The following is a 16,397-nucleotide window of genomic DNA, read 5'->3' on the forward strand; positions in this document are numbered from 1 at the left end:
AAACTGAGCTTTCATCAGTCAACATTTATCTATTGAAATTCCTGTCGATAGGTGCCACGTCAACGTCTACCTGTCCCCCACTGAAGTCTATGGTCTTAACCTCCACCATCCCACCCTCTCCCAAGTAATTAATTTTATTATTTTCTGCTATAGTCTCTTATAGTAACATATTGATGTTTAGGTATGATATTTAGATATGGCACATTTAATATAGATAAAGGTGGGCAGATGCATGGGATTGTCTTTAGAGTGGTCCCTACAATTTGGGGTTTTAGACTGATGTGGGACCCAAAAGTGATGGTATTGTATCTAATCATCCTTCCAACTTTGGTTCTTATAGTTGATAACCAACTGGCGTATGGGGTGGGCTCCAGCTATTGACTCCAAATTCGAAAAAAGTTTAAAAAAGAATTAGATAGGGGATAAGGATGAAGGTGGGGACCATGTTTAAAAGAAAGAAAAAAGGAAAAACAGATGGGGACCATCGTCCATGACTTGGCACCGAGTCCTCGTTCGGCATGTGTAAGTGTGGCCAACGTATTGGCTATCTTATTTATGGGTACCTGGTTTTATGTCTGGGAGTATTTTGTATTCATCTCTTCTCTCTCTTCAAAATAATAGGTAGAGAGATCTTTTTAATGTAGAAGAGAGATAAACACATGAGGGTGTTTGTGAGTGATGTTTCTATGTAATTTTTTTCTTTTATTGTATTATTTTATATTTTTTTGCCTGCAACTTAATTATAAAGTAGACTTACTCTACTGTTTCATAAATCAATCGGATTGGTTGAATCGATCCTAATTCTGAAGGTTTTTCAGTGGCCGTTAGGACCAGATGGTGTGATTTTTAGATTTGAGAGACCAATTTTTAGAATTTTTTTTTTTTTTTGAAACCGATTCAGGTCGATTTCGATCTGATCTGGATTAGAGTCGATAGGAATTGTTTTGACACGGTTTTAATTTTAAAATCTTTAGGTGCAGTTGAGCGCTAATTAATGGATGGATTTAAAAATCAAATTGCAATTGGTCGTATAATTTGATTAATATAAAATTTCAAAACTCAGTTTGGATAGTTTTTCTTTTTTAATTTAATAATAATAGATTATTATTATTATTATTATTAATTTTTTTTTTTTTTAAACCTCAAATGATTGTTCTCTTCCTAGTAAACTGATGGGGGAGGGGGATCCAGAGCAATAGGTAACCATAGGACTTCTTGTTTCCAGTAGCATTATAAAATCAAAGGTATGTGAATATAACTGCTCTTTCTTTGTTTCATTTTTTAGGGTTTCGACAGGTTCTTATCAATTCTTAACTGATGTAGTTCTGATACGAATCAGATCAATGAAAGCCAATCCCACTTATATGGCTTTGGATATGGTCATTCATCCTCACAAGTTACATATCACAATCTATTTTCTGTCATCACCAACAATTAATTCCAATTGTGAGAAGTTTTCTGTGGAAGAATCATCTCATGAAAGTACCATGTAATGTCTTCGTTCCCATGATTGAGCTTCTTAACTTTTTCACAGCATCTTTTCCTAATTGTTAAAGTTTTTCTTTCTACAAGAATTGTATTACAGGGTTTGTCCTGTTTGACTTAGGAATTTCTCAACTTTTCTTTTGGTCTGCCAGTCTGCCTAAAGAAGTTGTAGGGGTTGTCTTAATCTATATTTTTTTATATATATATATATATATATATTTTCTTAATATATACAAGTTACCTATTAAAAAAAAAAAACCAACTCCAATGAGCATTGAAAAATACAGAGGAATTGAAAGAGAATGATCTATGTGGTAGTCCTCGACTCAATTCCCATCTGACCTTTGCGCTCAATCTGAGTGGATTGCAATCTATTGAAGTCTTTAAGAAAAGACAAGCCAACAATTTGATTGTCAACCAATTACACAAACACTGCCATGCGACAGGTCATATAAGGCAAAAAAATTTGTGAGTAGAGAGATTTGAGATTTCATGTTCATTTGTCCAAGTTTCAGTCCAAATCATATTGGCCGAAGTGGAAGAGTAAAGCATTGAATAATCCAAGACTAGTGTACATGCTAGTATTTGAATTGGTAGAGGGTGCACGCTAATCTGTTCGAGGTTATATGATTGAATTTTAATCTTAAAAAAAATACCAAAGTAATTGATTGAATTCGTATGCTGTTCAATATAGATGGCATGCTTCAGCACCTCAGCAACTCATCCACCCCTTAGAACAATGGTTCAGCACTTCAGTATCATTCCAGTCTTGGTTCTAAGTATTGATATTGGATCGATCAAATCGTATCAGTATTAATCTGATTGATCCCAATCAAGGTATCAACACCGATTTAGGGTAAAATAATAAAAAAAATGTGTTTTTTTTTTCTTTGAAAAGCAAGGGTAAAAATGATCAATTCAGACCGATCCCAATACTGATAACTAAATCCAAGATTCCAAAATACTTTTAGAACAACCACTTCTATATTTCTATGGTGTCATCACGCTCTTGTGAGGAATAATCAAAATCCATATTCGATTCATGTTCATACCCATTTAGAAGAATTCATATTAAAAAAATTAGTTCTCAGAACTATTTGAATCCTTTCGAAAGCTAAAGTGCTAAACAGATACAATACAAATACTTAAATTTTAAACTGAATGTTATCCAATTCATTAAGCCATTTAGGTTTGATTGGAAACATATCAATAAATAATAGTTAAATAAATAATATTTTATAGACATATGTTTCCCACGACGACCACCTGGTAAAGTCCTAAATAACACCCCCATATTTGATTAGTTTTCCCAAAATACCCCCTCCATCGCCCAAAACTGCAGTCATCCGAGGAATCCCTCTCCCCATTTCATTCACAGTATAAGTAATAAATAATTAAATAAAAGTTTAAATAAAAAAAAAAAAAAAAGCATGCGCACATCTATACCGTTAACTTCACCATCAACCCCTGTGGGTTAAACCTTCTCGTCTTTTCCAGTACTCCACCGCTTGATCAGCAGTGAGATGGCAACACCACTCTTTTCAGACTTGCGACTCCACCATTCAATCTCCAGGCGGATTATAAACAGATGGTCAAAATCTATATTCAATTTGTGTTCATATCTGTCTTGGGGAATCCGTATCTGATTTGAATTCGATCCATTCACATCCCCCCATGGAGTAATTATCCCGTATGAGGCTCATAGATATCTAAAAAATATAATTGGGGCTTGGAGTCTGGTCTTCTCCAAATTATGCAAATATGGTAGGCCCAAAACAATGCCTAATGAATAGGTCCACCAGAAATAATCGTGAAGAAGCCAACAGAACATATGCCTAGCAAATAATTGTCACCACCCTCAGCAGCGGACCAGAAATATAATACCATGAGGAGTGTCTAGGGCATAGGTGGTCAGCCAACCTAGCATTGCTTCTATAGTTCTAACTAATCAATCATTAGAAACATATAGATTCTTAAGCTCTGTTTCATAACAAACTCCAGTGGGACCAATGCCGGTGAAGGCATCAAGTTTATCTTATAAAACCATGAATGCTGTTCTTTATCTTGGAAGCAAGACAACTCTTGCTACAGTCTGGATCTGTTCTAATTTCCAATTCTGGATTTATGACTATTCTCCTTGTCTCAAAATGAAAACAACAGTAATCAAGGAAGAACCAATACAATACTGTCCAACAAAAACTGATGATTTGAATAGCTCTTTCAGCTTGTGTCTTCTAGCAAACCACATCCACCAGACAACCGCATATCCCTTAAAAAAAAAAAAAAAACGCACACATTAATAAGCAAGCAGTACTGGAGATATAAGCAGAGCATCAATTACAAGGGTAATAGTAGGGATTATGAATTCACACAAAAAAAATACATTGCAGAAACAATCATAACCTGTACATAATCATGGCTTCCAGAATCATCAATTGACATTTATTGCTCAAATGTTGCGAAACCAATCTGAATCATGCAGTTGAGTACCTACCATTGGATGGGAATATTACTCAAGCAAGTGTACATAGCATTGGTTCCCATTTAACAATCAGAGCAAGGGTACCTTTGGTCTTTCAATTGAAAGGTCAGGTAAGCCTCAGATGCTCCTATTTCCTCAATAGAATTGCGTCTTCACTGGATACAGCTTCCCGGTTATAAGGGGGAAATAAAAGGTCCCATGTTTGAAACAGGAATCAAAATAAGTCTCTTAACCCTTGAACCCCCCCCCCCCCCCCCCCCTCCCCACCCCCAACAAAAAAAAAAACTGATAATGAGAAAGTCAGGAACTCACAGTAGCATTTAGTGCTTCTGTTTTCTCTCACTAATGTATTTGCAGACCAGATTCAGTTGGTTCAGGCCAGAACTCCGTAAAAAAGGTCAAGAGTAATTAATGCTTGTGTGCATAATTTGAGAAGCATTATCCAGCTAGTTCAACTATTATCTAAAGTCTTAGAAGATATTATTTCAGTCAATAAGTCAGTTCATTGATCGTTGTGTTAAGTCTATGAAAATGCACAGCTCATTGAATGGCTACAGAGCCAAGGAGAAAGTTCCAATGAAAGTCGAGATCCCTCCCAGCCACTCTATAAAAGGGTTGTCTATAAGCATTTTGAAGTTAAAAGTTGAATGAAATTGGGTTTTACACAACTAGCATGAGATGCAGTGCAGCCTAGTAAGAAGCTGGGTTGCTTGGTGAGATGCCTTGTTTTGGTAGGTGAGATGCTAATCTATGCCATGGAGAAAATCCTTGGTCATTTCCCTCTTATCAGGTTCTTCCTTCTTCCTGTGTTCCTGTGATTTTTTTTTCCTGAATATTATCTACCTATTTGTTCTTAAGTTGTGCTGGTAGTTTGCTGTTGTTTTGGTGATTTCCTGGAGGTGTTCGGTTGCCGATCATAAGGGGCAAACAATGCTTAAACTGACTTCAGTTTTGCAGTTCTCCCAACCCAGTGAACCTGTCTACTGAGGATTCTAATTCTGTCGCAAGGACCGAACTAAGATTCCCATTAAATCATTCTTGAAAATCACCTGCCTTGGCTTTAATCTATATCACACAAACTAGATCCTCAAACTCTTCAAACCGAGGACCAAACATCACCTTCTTCATAGTCTTTGAGGTCACCCCTGAAAGGAAGGTTCAGCATGATCATCAAAGACTACTATTTCCTTCCAACCACAATCCCACAAACATCTCTCAGTGAAACTTCCATAACTTCCTTTCACATCACAAGCCGCAGGGCACCAGCATGCAAGGGCTTCCTTAATTCCAGAAATGGGATATAATAAGAGTACAGACCATATCTATCAAATGCAAAACACCAACTCTCCATACTTCATTATTTTTGTCAGGTATAATATTCACCTGGTGATTAGTCATAGAAGGAATTTCCAGTCAGTTTGGGTCCTCGTCCTTGTTGGTGACCAGATGATTTGGCTTGTTTGTTCCTCCAATACAGTCCACTGACAGGCTTCCTTTTTCTGTAATGCCAGCTATAATTCCAGAAGCTTCTCCTCCAGGGTCAGGCAGCGTTTGTCTCACTGAACAGCACTCCTTACACTGCCCATGCTTTGCTTCATGATTCCGTTCCATAGACTCACTTCATGGCTCGTGCCTAGTGTTACAGCAAAGGTTAAGTATTGTACCATATTGGTAGTATCAGCCGATGTACCATATCTTTTAGGTATCGTACGATATGCATCTGCTATGGTACTTATTGTTAGGAAAAAAAAAGTATCATACTGTATTCAACCGTATAGGGCGATACAACAGAATACATGACACTTATTCGATACTCGAGTTAAAAGTGCAGATTCCTAAACAGCATTTCATAAATGATACTAAATCAGCACTTGTTCGATACAACTGAACAGCACTTCTTACATAAATCCTAATGCTTATTTAGGTTGTTTTACTTGAATTATGTGATCTAGAAGTACTAAATATTGTGTGGAATAGGCTAGGGTAGAACTCACCTATGTCGTAGACTACCAACCACCGAAGTCAAAGTACCATTTTAGGTTTGGTTTTAAAATCTAACGTTTCCAGCGTATGGAAGGCCTAAAATTGGCTGGATGACAAGTTTCAGGACCTAACTTGGCCATACGGCCACCGAAACCCAACCCCGAAACTTGCTGTAAGAAAATGCATGGTTTTGGCCAGCTCCCAGTATATCTCAATTTTAAGCCTGACCGAAACCAGACCTCGAACCATGTAAGACAAAAAGCTATGGGACTGGGGTGCATTATCCCAAATAAGTGAAAGAGGCTTCAATTTCAAAGGTGATCACTTTAAGATCACCTTTGCCCTGGCTCAACAATTGTAGGAGAAGCATTAGCACTTCGACTTGGGATGAGATCAACTCTTACTCCTCATGATCATTTTGTTGTGGTACATTCAGACAGCTAATATTGATCTGCTACTTGGTAGATGATCTTCAACCGCTGATGGACATCATCAACATTCTCTAGATAATTAAGCACTTGATGGAATGCTTCAAATCTGCTCCTTCTCCTTTGTAAATAGAGCTAAGAACTTGATCGCCCATAGAATTGTGAAATGTGCTTTGAGTTACCCTCGTCAAAATTTTGGGAATTCATACTTTCTTGCGGATTTAGTTTGCATTGTAAATCAGCTTTCGCGCAGTGAGGCTTAATGAAATTTCCCACTGAGGTCTTTGTACCCAAAATAAAATTATAAGGCCCAAAAGTGAGGGTCTAAAAGGGTGTATGAAAATAGATATTTAATTAGTAATAGGGTCCATCACAAGGTAGTGTAGTTGGCTTTGGTTTAATCATTAAAGAGTCACATTCTGATTATGATGCAGATTAATCACCAAAATAGGCTTGTTTTATTAGAAATAAGCCTAGGGTTGGGTTCCATACATGTTGAGCCTTTGAACCCATGTGTTTTCAGTGTAATAGGCCACTTTAATGGGCCTAAACTAGGGGTTCTAAGGTTGCATACCGGATTCACTGATTTGTTTCCTTTTTCTTTAGTTTCCTTTTTAGATGGGGTTATTTAGTTTCTAATCTCAGTACCTAATTAGTTTCTAATTTCAGTACCTAGTTAGTTTCTATTTCTTATTTCCTAGTTTCTATTTTTAATTTTAGTAACTAGAGGTCTTGTGTTTATTTAGTTTCCTATTTCAGTTTTTGGAAACTAAAAGTAGTTTCTATTTCTTGTAATCACCCCATCATTATTATAAATAAAGGAGGGATCTCATACTTCAGCACACGATTTTATGAATGAAAATTTTATGTTGCTGTTTTCTCTTATGAGTGTGCTTTGTGTGAGATCAAAGTGATGGACTGATGTTTAATCAGGTAACTCTTTGCGTCATGAAGTTCAAGAGGTCTCTTCAAGTTCTTCTTCTACTTTATTCAAGGTTATTTACAAGCCTCCCATACTGTTATACAGACCAGGTATTTAAAAAATTCAACTTCTGCCCAGAATTTCTTCAAGTTTTCACAATCGATCCTCTGTGACCTGAAGCACTTCCATCCCTAGGGAGACTCTATCCAAGTCTGGGCAGAATCTGGCCATTCGATTTGAAGATATGAGAAATCTTTTGAATTTTGTCTTTTAGTGCACTGAAGTGTCCAGAATTGGAGTTGGCTGATCTGGTTTATTTTCTGTTGATCTTTTGACCAGCGGTTCATGTTTCTAATGTGAACTGAACCTAGTTGAGACCCTTGTTAGGTCCTATGATCTATTACACTATTCTGATCAGCAGTGCTGCCCTTTTAAGGTTGATACTGTTCCAGATTTGGAGTAATTTCATTGTCTGAAATATTTAGCTTCTGTCCTACTTTGTTATTAGTTGTTCTTGGGTTAAAAGTTCTTGCAGTTTGGACTTGGTTAGACCCCTATCCTAATCTACATTAGGTTAGTTGTATGGGCCCGAGTTATCTAGAAAACTTAGGCTTGATCAATTCTAATTAGTTAAGTATTTTAGCGTCTTTGTTCGTTAATTTGGCCTAGCTACCTAAGAGTTTTAGGTTTATAAATATGTAAACACTCCTATGATGATGGTTAATGGAAAGAATATAGAATTTGGATTTGAGTTGGTATCCAAGAGAAGCTTCCTCTTTCTCTCTTCCCTTCTCTCTCTCATCTCTCTTCCTCTTCGCAGTTACTATTCATGGGCACTGTTCACAGTGCCATAACAGTGCCAATCTCTTCTCTTCTTTCTTCTTGCTTCTTTCCCCAATGCAGGCTACTGGAATCAACAAATCAGCAAGCCATTTTTCAACCCTATTTTATCAGGATATAGTTTAGATCTTGGCCTGCGCATATGATCTGACCTCTGATTCTTTAATTGGAATCTAGTATTGGTTGGCTGCATCAGGTGTACTTGGGCAAAACATCCCAATTGTCATCTCCATTCTTTGTTCGACATGACTTTCCTGACAACCATCTCTTTTCAACATTAAAACTCCATAACCATTTTCAAAAGACTGCAACTTAGCTTACAGAATGATAAGTCATGCTGGAGCAGTTCAAATCTATTAGTGACAGCATCCAGAATGATCATAGTGGAATTAAACGCATCGGTATGGTAGCAAGAGTGAATTTAGTTTGTTGCTTTCCTCATTCTAGATAGGTGAGACACTACTTTAAATAGAATGGAATTAACCATAAACAGCTTCAACCAATTAATTACAGTAACAAAACCTTAATTCAACTACCAACTGGACTTGATTGGAAATCTCTTAGTAAACAGAACTTCAAATCAATCTATGATTAGGACTCAACGATTGCATAAACAGAATTAAAATGACTAAAGAGGCATTTCCAAATGTGGGACCAATTGACTTATAAGATATAAACCATAGTTTCAGCCTGCATTAGTAATAGTCCGGTCCCGTCAAAATGCTTGAAAAAATATTCCAAAGCACCACCATCTGCCACCTTTCATAGAGCTTGGAGCCTCAATACAGAAAGAAAAAGATTATCAGAAGGAGGATTTCTTGGAAGAAAAACCTTGAGCCATCAAGTGAATCATCGATAACCTAACCTATGAAGTATTGAAAGAAAGCATGCATCCATCCGCTTACTGCATTTTATCCCAAAGACCATCCTCCTCCATAAGAAATTAAAGAGAACTTAAGATTTATACTCTTACCAGAGATAGGACCACCTGCTAATGCCACTAAAAATCAAATAACAACTAACCAACTCAGACTCCTACTAATAATAGAAAAGAAGAAACCAAATCCATAGAAGCCACATCCTGGACTAAATACAGGACTTATGATGCCCATGGGGTGGCCCAAATGAACCATCTGATTTTAGCTTTACGCTGGCTGGTCAGGCTCCCTTCTTCCCTTTGCCACATAAAGCTGGTTCTGCTGCTTCATTCTCCCATACTTAACATAGTTGAACATTATGTGTCTCGCAAAATTTGGCTAGCTGATGGGTCAAACTATAGTGTAAAGACTAAATAAAAATGCAAGTGCCATAAAGAACAATCTCGTATATTTTATGTTGGAACTATCCCAAGTATGCTGTATCCCCGATCAAGTATAGGTAAAAGATTAGTTCAACAATTGATGAAGCCACTCAAGCGAACACAGGAAAGTTCTACAAAAGAACTCAAACACAAACAAACCAATGCTATAATAGATAATTATAGAAGATGACCATCAGTGATATGATAATGGGAAGCTTTTAATATTTAAATTGAGGTTCAGCTTTGTATGTCTTTATGTATGCATGTGACGGCATTATTTGTGACAACCACACTTCATGAAAACCCACATTTATTGAGCAATAAGAACCAACATGATGTGGATCCGGGTTCCAAGTCTGGAATCGGATCGCTTATGGGCCCACTTGGACACTCAGTAAGTCATTAGCAATAACCAATTGCAGATTTGTAATTAAATTGAAGTTACAAAGGTGAATGGCACTGTTGTAAATAACCAGAAATTTTTAATGTTGTGGGTCGGTTAAGAAGTGTGGGCACAAGTGGAAATTTGATTTATTGTTCAGGGTCGGATTTGGAACTAAAGGTGATTAAAGGACAAGAAGTATAAAGGGGCTTTTGAGGGGTATAATGGAAAAACCAGAATAAAAGAATAAAAGAACTTGAAATAAATCCCACAATTTAGGTTGTCTTCAACCTTTGGACAGAAACAAGGGCGGCAGAACCAGTCTGGTTTCAGGTGATTGATCTCACCTATGTGGGCTCCACTCGAAGTGAAATTTCAGGGATTAATTCTTAAGCCTCAGCCCTATCGATAGTAGCCCACGATACCTCGAACAGCTGGCCACAGATTAGCTTAGAAAATTCTGAAACAAGTCCTGGTGAAAGGGGTTGTGCTCTGTTAAGGTTGCGGGGAGGGATTTCACTAAAGAAGGGGACCGAGGAGTTGAACCCCAGGGTTTTGGGTCGCTTACAGGGTGGCAGCCTTCAACCCAAACTTCAAGTACAACAGATCAGAGATGAGAGCTCAAACAATTGCTTTTCAGACTTTTTGTATCACAAGTTGCAGGAAACAAAACAGAAAAGGGAAGAAGAGAAGAGGAGAAGATAAAATCAGGGAAGAAGAAGGAGAAAGGCATGCAAGGAACTAATGGTTTCAAGCCAAACTTCAATCAATTCTCAAAATTAAGTTCCATTGTTGGGTACAATAGCACTATTTAAAGACAAAGCATAAACCTACTTTCCTATACGGAAATTGAATAAACTTGTACCTAAATCTAAAGATAGAAACAAAATCTCACTCAAATAAAATCAACTCTAATTCAACTCCTATTGTTTCTAATTCTAAAAAGGAAATAAAAAAAGAAATCAAACTCAATATCTAGCCCTAAATCCAATGTCTAACTGCAGTACAACGTGAAAGAAGCAGCAGAGAAGCTGACCTGTGAAGAATCCCACATGATTGCTAAGAGGAATCAGGTACGCAATGGTTCACAACCAATGGAGGCCGTAGAGCTCGGTGTGCTGCTTCTTTTTGCTTGCGAGCCTTAAACATCTCTTCTGTCTCTATCGCGACCAATCTCTTAACCTGTGAAAGTAAAAATAGAACAGATGCGATGGCAAAATTAGGATGAGAACATCTCAGACAGAGAGAAAGAGTATCACTCATCACAGCTAGCTTTAAAACCTGTTGAAGCATTCCCCTAAGAGAAGGTGTATTCGATTGCATAACAGTTCTGTTGGATTTGCGGAGCCGCATTGCCGCCAGGGTGCGCCTATGAAGCCTCCTAGTGCCTGGCAGGCCCCTCACCAAGGTAATATATAGATTAGGGCTCCATGCAACTGGAACACAGGCTTTGAAAGCCTTGAAAGCATCCATGTCCACTCTCTTTCACCTAAAGTATCCAAGAACACTGCTTATTAATGACCTTTCTCTAATGGGGTGGGGGTGGGGATTTTTTTTTTTTTTTTGGGGGGGGGGTGGGTGTGGGGGAGAGAGAAAGAAAAGAAGAAAAAAAAAAAAGGCCTACATCAATGACAGAATGGGAAAAATAAGAGTGGTATTTGCATATGTACAGAATGAGAAAAATTAAGAGTGGTATTCCTATTTGCAGAATAGATTCTTATTAGTTACAAGTTATGTCTTCTCGCAAGTCAATTAATATGTGGGACCAGTTGCCAAAGTGAACCCACTTCAAAGTGGCCAGATTTCAAGATAGAGTGCCGAATATATTGCAGGGTGTGTGAGTTGTCAAACACAACAGTGGAATTTTTCAAGTCCATCCATAAAGACTACTCGCAAAGTGTACACATACAGCTATGCGAAAATTAGAAATGTTAAGTATATAGTCAACCATACAATAAAACAGCATCCTACTAATGACAACTAAGAGATACATAAGAAAGACAGTACTATTGCTGCTAAGAGAGAGAGAGAGATGGTACTAAGTACTGCCATCCTCAATCCTTATAGACTAGCTCAATTTGATCTGATGTAGTGTCTTATTCAGCAACTGATTATGCAACTAAAAAGTTCACTCAAATCCACAACCAAGTACCAAGGGTGTAATGAGTTAAGCATTTGAGAAGACCATTTCAGTAGCATCAGCATTTAAGCATAAACTTTTCAAAGAACCAAATTAAATTACCCGTTTTCATAGGCAGCAACAGAACTGAAGAAAAACAGTGAATATATTAACAGGACCATAAAGATGAAAAAGATAGAAGTAAAATATGGAACATAACAAGGAACTCCAAATACAATGACCACTATCAGCTATGCAACCGTGACGTTCCATCAATTTTACGATAAAATACAGACCACCTTGATATTGCTTTGCATGGGATTGGAGCTGCCCATCAGGGTGCATCTTGACAACATCATGGCAGAAGGTAATTCAACCATGTCCATGAAAATATTCGCACATTATCCAGCATATCCATCACATGGCTTATCTGTTTCTGTTTCATTCCGTTGGAGACCAAGGTGAGCAAACTCCTTGGCTAATGACTTTCATAGAGAGTGAGCCAAAGACGCTTTTTTTCTTCTTTTTTTTTTTTTGTGGGCGTGGGGGTGGTTCCTTTAGTGTTTTGTTATATCTGTTTCCATGTATTTTTGAGCCCTAGGGATCTTTTGCCCTTTGTTGATGCTGTACAATACAACAATCATAACCTTATCCCAACTAAATGGGGCCTGCTTGTTGATGTTGTACAATATTATAATTTATTTCAATTAATATATTTTGGTCAAAGAAAAAACTATAGCATTCATCAGCCAAATGTAAGGTGTCAATCGGTTCTAGTTTAAGCATATACGTATTTTAAATATAACATTTTTTCAAGCACTCGATTGATTCCATAGAAGTACTTGTTGAAGCATGTTTGTGACCTCGTTTCCTACATGCAAGTATGAGGTCAGTATGAGGTCAAAAGCAAGTCTTTCACTTTCAACTTACGTTGATGGATCAAGGACAAGGCAGAAACACAGACCATTTAGAATCCATGGATCCTCACACACTTGACAGGCTAGGCCATCTCCAAGTCTCCAACAGTCCATGTATTAAATAGTTTGGAACAAACAGATCCAAATATGGGAACAATTACAACTGGTTGAGCCAAAAGAAAAAAGATAATTTGAGGAAACTACTTTTGACTTCTAAAATACAGTTCAATAAACCATGGTTTCACATAAAAGTTTCTAGCCCAGCGTCACATGGAGAACCTGTTTATGCGGTTGTGATCCTGAAATTCAAAGCCTATCACATTCCCGTACAGTGAGCGGAAAAACTCTATCCGATTCCACCAGCATCCGTTTAAAATCCTGAACCAGAGATAAATTAACCAGAGAACCAATGAACCCACGTCTCACCGTCGACTAATCAGGAGAAGGGAACTTCGAAATGAAGACAGATACAAGTTCTTTTACCCAGAAACCAAAACACTTAATTCGTTTCAATCCTTGCAGATGGAAACTGATAATCTGGGACTGTCGAAAAAGTGAGAATCAACTGTGAATGGAAGTTAAAATTGATAAGAGATGATTTGAAAGCTGAAAACAGATTTTCCTTCCAATTTGGTTCAGATCACAGCTTCAGTTTCAGAGCTTCAGAGATCAATCGAGTTAACTAGTTTCAAAGCTCAACAACAAGAACAGAGTCTATCACAGATCAAAATCTCTCTCTCCAATTTTTCAAGAAATAAATCTTTAAAACCAACAAAAAAAAAAAAAAAAATGAAGCTGGAAGCAAGAATTACTTGTCGGAGCAAAAAGAAGCATGTTGCTTGATCGTTCTCCGGCAAGGTCGGTGGGTTGGGGCATTGCAGTGACAAACTCTCCTCTTCCCTCTTCCGTTGCTCTACCACGAGATGGGGACTTGCCCTACTTGATAATTTAGCCATAGTTGATATATAAACAAATGTGAAAAGATAAAATTACCCTCATGTTTTAGCTGATTGAGGTACGTGCTCATTAAAATTAGCCATCATAAAGGCATAGGTCAGCATCAATACAAAAAACCATACTAAAAGTACGAAACTGATCTACAAAAGGATCCCTATGATTTCAAAGAAAGATCATCAGGTATACAATACAAACGGTTCACAATCCCTCCCTTGGGATTTTCTCAATTTTTATGGACGCATCTACTAGCTCTCGCCCAAAAGCTCTTAGAAAAAAGAGGAACAGCAGGAAAAAAAAATGTCTTATGGTAAGGGTTTTAAACAGAGAAAAAAACCAAACGATACGATGAGAAAATAGGCAACAGCAAATGAACGGAAACAGATGGTACAGGTATTAAACGTATAGTTTTCAAAAAAATGTAATATTTTAAATAAATTGAGAGATTATTATCTGTATACCTACATCTAATATTCAAATAAACTACAACGTCAAATATTAATGCATACATATTCCACAACCCATTATAAGTTCTTGAAAGGATGTAAAAAAAAAAAAAAAAAAAAAAATGCCGACGAAGGCCAGAAAAAACCTATTATTATTCTTAAGGGCGAAGCCAAGGGGAAAGGCTTTTTATGAGTATAGGTGATGAGGTTTCGGGATGAAGATGGCAATGATCTATCCCCTCAGAAGAGAGATTTTTTTTTTTTTCTCAACTTCATAAAAAAAAAAAAAAAAAAAATAATAATAATAATAATAATAATAATCTTAAAACATGTATTTTTTTATTTTTAAATAATTTTTTTTAACAAAATACTCAATGAACCAGTATCATTCAAAATAAAGCATCCAAAGTCAATTCCAAATTATTAAACCATAATAAGAAAACATGTCCAAGGTGAAAACTCCACATCTTTGAAGAGTAGAGGATGCCATATCTAACAACAATGGTTAGAGTACAGCAATGCCATATGTAACCCATTGCAAGCCAAGCAATTAGCTCACTGCCTGTTACTGAGATCCTTGAATACAACAAATAATTTTTAAAGAAAGAGTTTTCAATTAGGTCTGTGATGCAGATTTTACTTGAGTAGCAATAGGTTCTGGCAACTCCCTCATCATCCATCATAAATCGAGGCTTGCGAGGGAAGACAAAAATGATGCATGCAGAGTGTGACGGGCAGTGCTTGGTTTTGTCTCTTTCTCTCTGTTCTCTCTCATTCTCTGTTATCCTCTTCGTTGTTTGATTTGCAGAAATGGAGGAACAATTTGTTTCGTCATTATCCTTTTCTGGGTCATTTTATTACTACGTGGCAGACATCACAACCCTCCAATTTCTGCTCTGAAGGTTCGTATTTCAGGTTTCTTAGAGAAAAACTACAACAATGCCATATCTAACATCAATGGTTTGAAGATTAGAGTATGTATGGTTCTTCATGGAGTGGATGCAACAAATATGGTGGAAGAAGACTCGCCATGTGAGAAATTTACCTGCGCAGAAGATAACCAGAAGTCGCAAAGCCCTAAAATGGTGGAAGATGAGCAGGAACTGGCTACGGCGTCGTCTTTGGCAGTTAGGTGGATTTGCAGGGTTGCAGTAGACTTCTCCCAGTCTTCTCTATTGGCACGATCGATTAAGATTTCGATTAAGATTCGAGAGATCTTGGAGCACTTGAGCTTAAGCTGCAAGAGATATTGGAACGTTTTCCAGAAAATAAAGCCACTGGAGGAGGAGGAGGAGGAGGAGGAGGAGGAAGCTGGGATGGGAGAAATGGAAAGGAAAGTTGGAACCCTATGGTCCTAGTGCCCTACGAATGGGTTTTGGGGGTTTTTTATTTCTTATTTATTATTTTTGTAATTGATATAATTAAATTCCTATCTTACCTCTAAAAATGAAATGAATTTATTTTCCGTTTTCGTTTTTTCCCGTACTGTTTACAAGTATATGGCAAAATGTGTTTTATATATTCGCAAATTGCACCCACGTTTTAAACGTGTATAAAACGTGTTTTTGCTAATAATGATCTTCATACAACTTGGCTATTGTGCCAGCAGTAGTGGGAGAGGCTTTGGCAGATCAATTGACTCTATCATCAACATCCACCTTTCTTATGTGTATGTCTTCTTGGATTGCCTTATTCGTGTCAAATGCTTGTCCTCCTACCCTCGTCTCCTTTTCTTTTTTCTAGTGCTTATATTATTCAAGATATGTTCAAAAAATATTATTTAAGACATCTTACTCATGAAAGCTTCTTTTTCCTAGTGTAATTTTGTGCATATGCAGGGTTAGAATGGGATGGCCCATTCTAAATGGGGCCTTCCTTACGAACACTCATGCTAGATGGTTGGTGCCTCCAATGTTCGAAGGATTTGGGTGATAAAAAAAAAAAAAAAAAAAACCGATTCAAAAGTCACAACCATTGGAAGCCGGAGAGTTTCGTGACTGTTGTCTTCACCTTTGCTCAGTTTGCCTGATCAAAGGAATTCTTTTTTTTTTTTTTTTGTGTATGCGCGTGCACTGATTGCCTAACCAAGATCAGTGTTTTATTGATTGACCAATTTGATTGTCCCTTCCTATTATAGCT

At 37.3% G+C, this 16,397-nt stretch overlaps 1 protein-coding gene across 1 annotated transcript; it reads right to left on the reverse strand.

The window, feature by feature from the left end:
- Positions 1–3,486: 3,486 nt before the first annotated feature.
- Positions 3,487–15,624, reverse strand: LOC122059736 (50S ribosomal protein L30). Its single transcript, XM_042622754.1, has 4 exons — positions 15,304–15,624; positions 11,104–11,311; positions 10,859–11,004; positions 3,487–3,754 (listed from the first exon to the last, which is right to left on the reverse strand). The coding sequence occupies exons 2-3, from the start codon at positions 11,293–11,295 to the stop codon at positions 10,882–10,884; spliced, it is 315 nt and encodes a 104-aa protein (XP_042478688.1). The 5' UTR covers positions 11,296–11,311; positions 15,304–15,624; the 3' UTR covers positions 3,487–3,754; positions 10,859–10,881.
- Between the last annotated feature and the right edge of the window lie 773 nt (positions 15,625–16,397).

This window comes from Macadamia integrifolia, chromosome 13 (assembly GCF_013358625.1).
Source record: "Macadamia integrifolia cultivar HAES 741 chromosome 13, SCU_Mint_v3, whole genome shotgun sequence".
Lineage (NCBI taxonomy): Eukaryota > Viridiplantae > Streptophyta > Magnoliopsida > Proteales > Proteaceae > Macadamia > Macadamia integrifolia.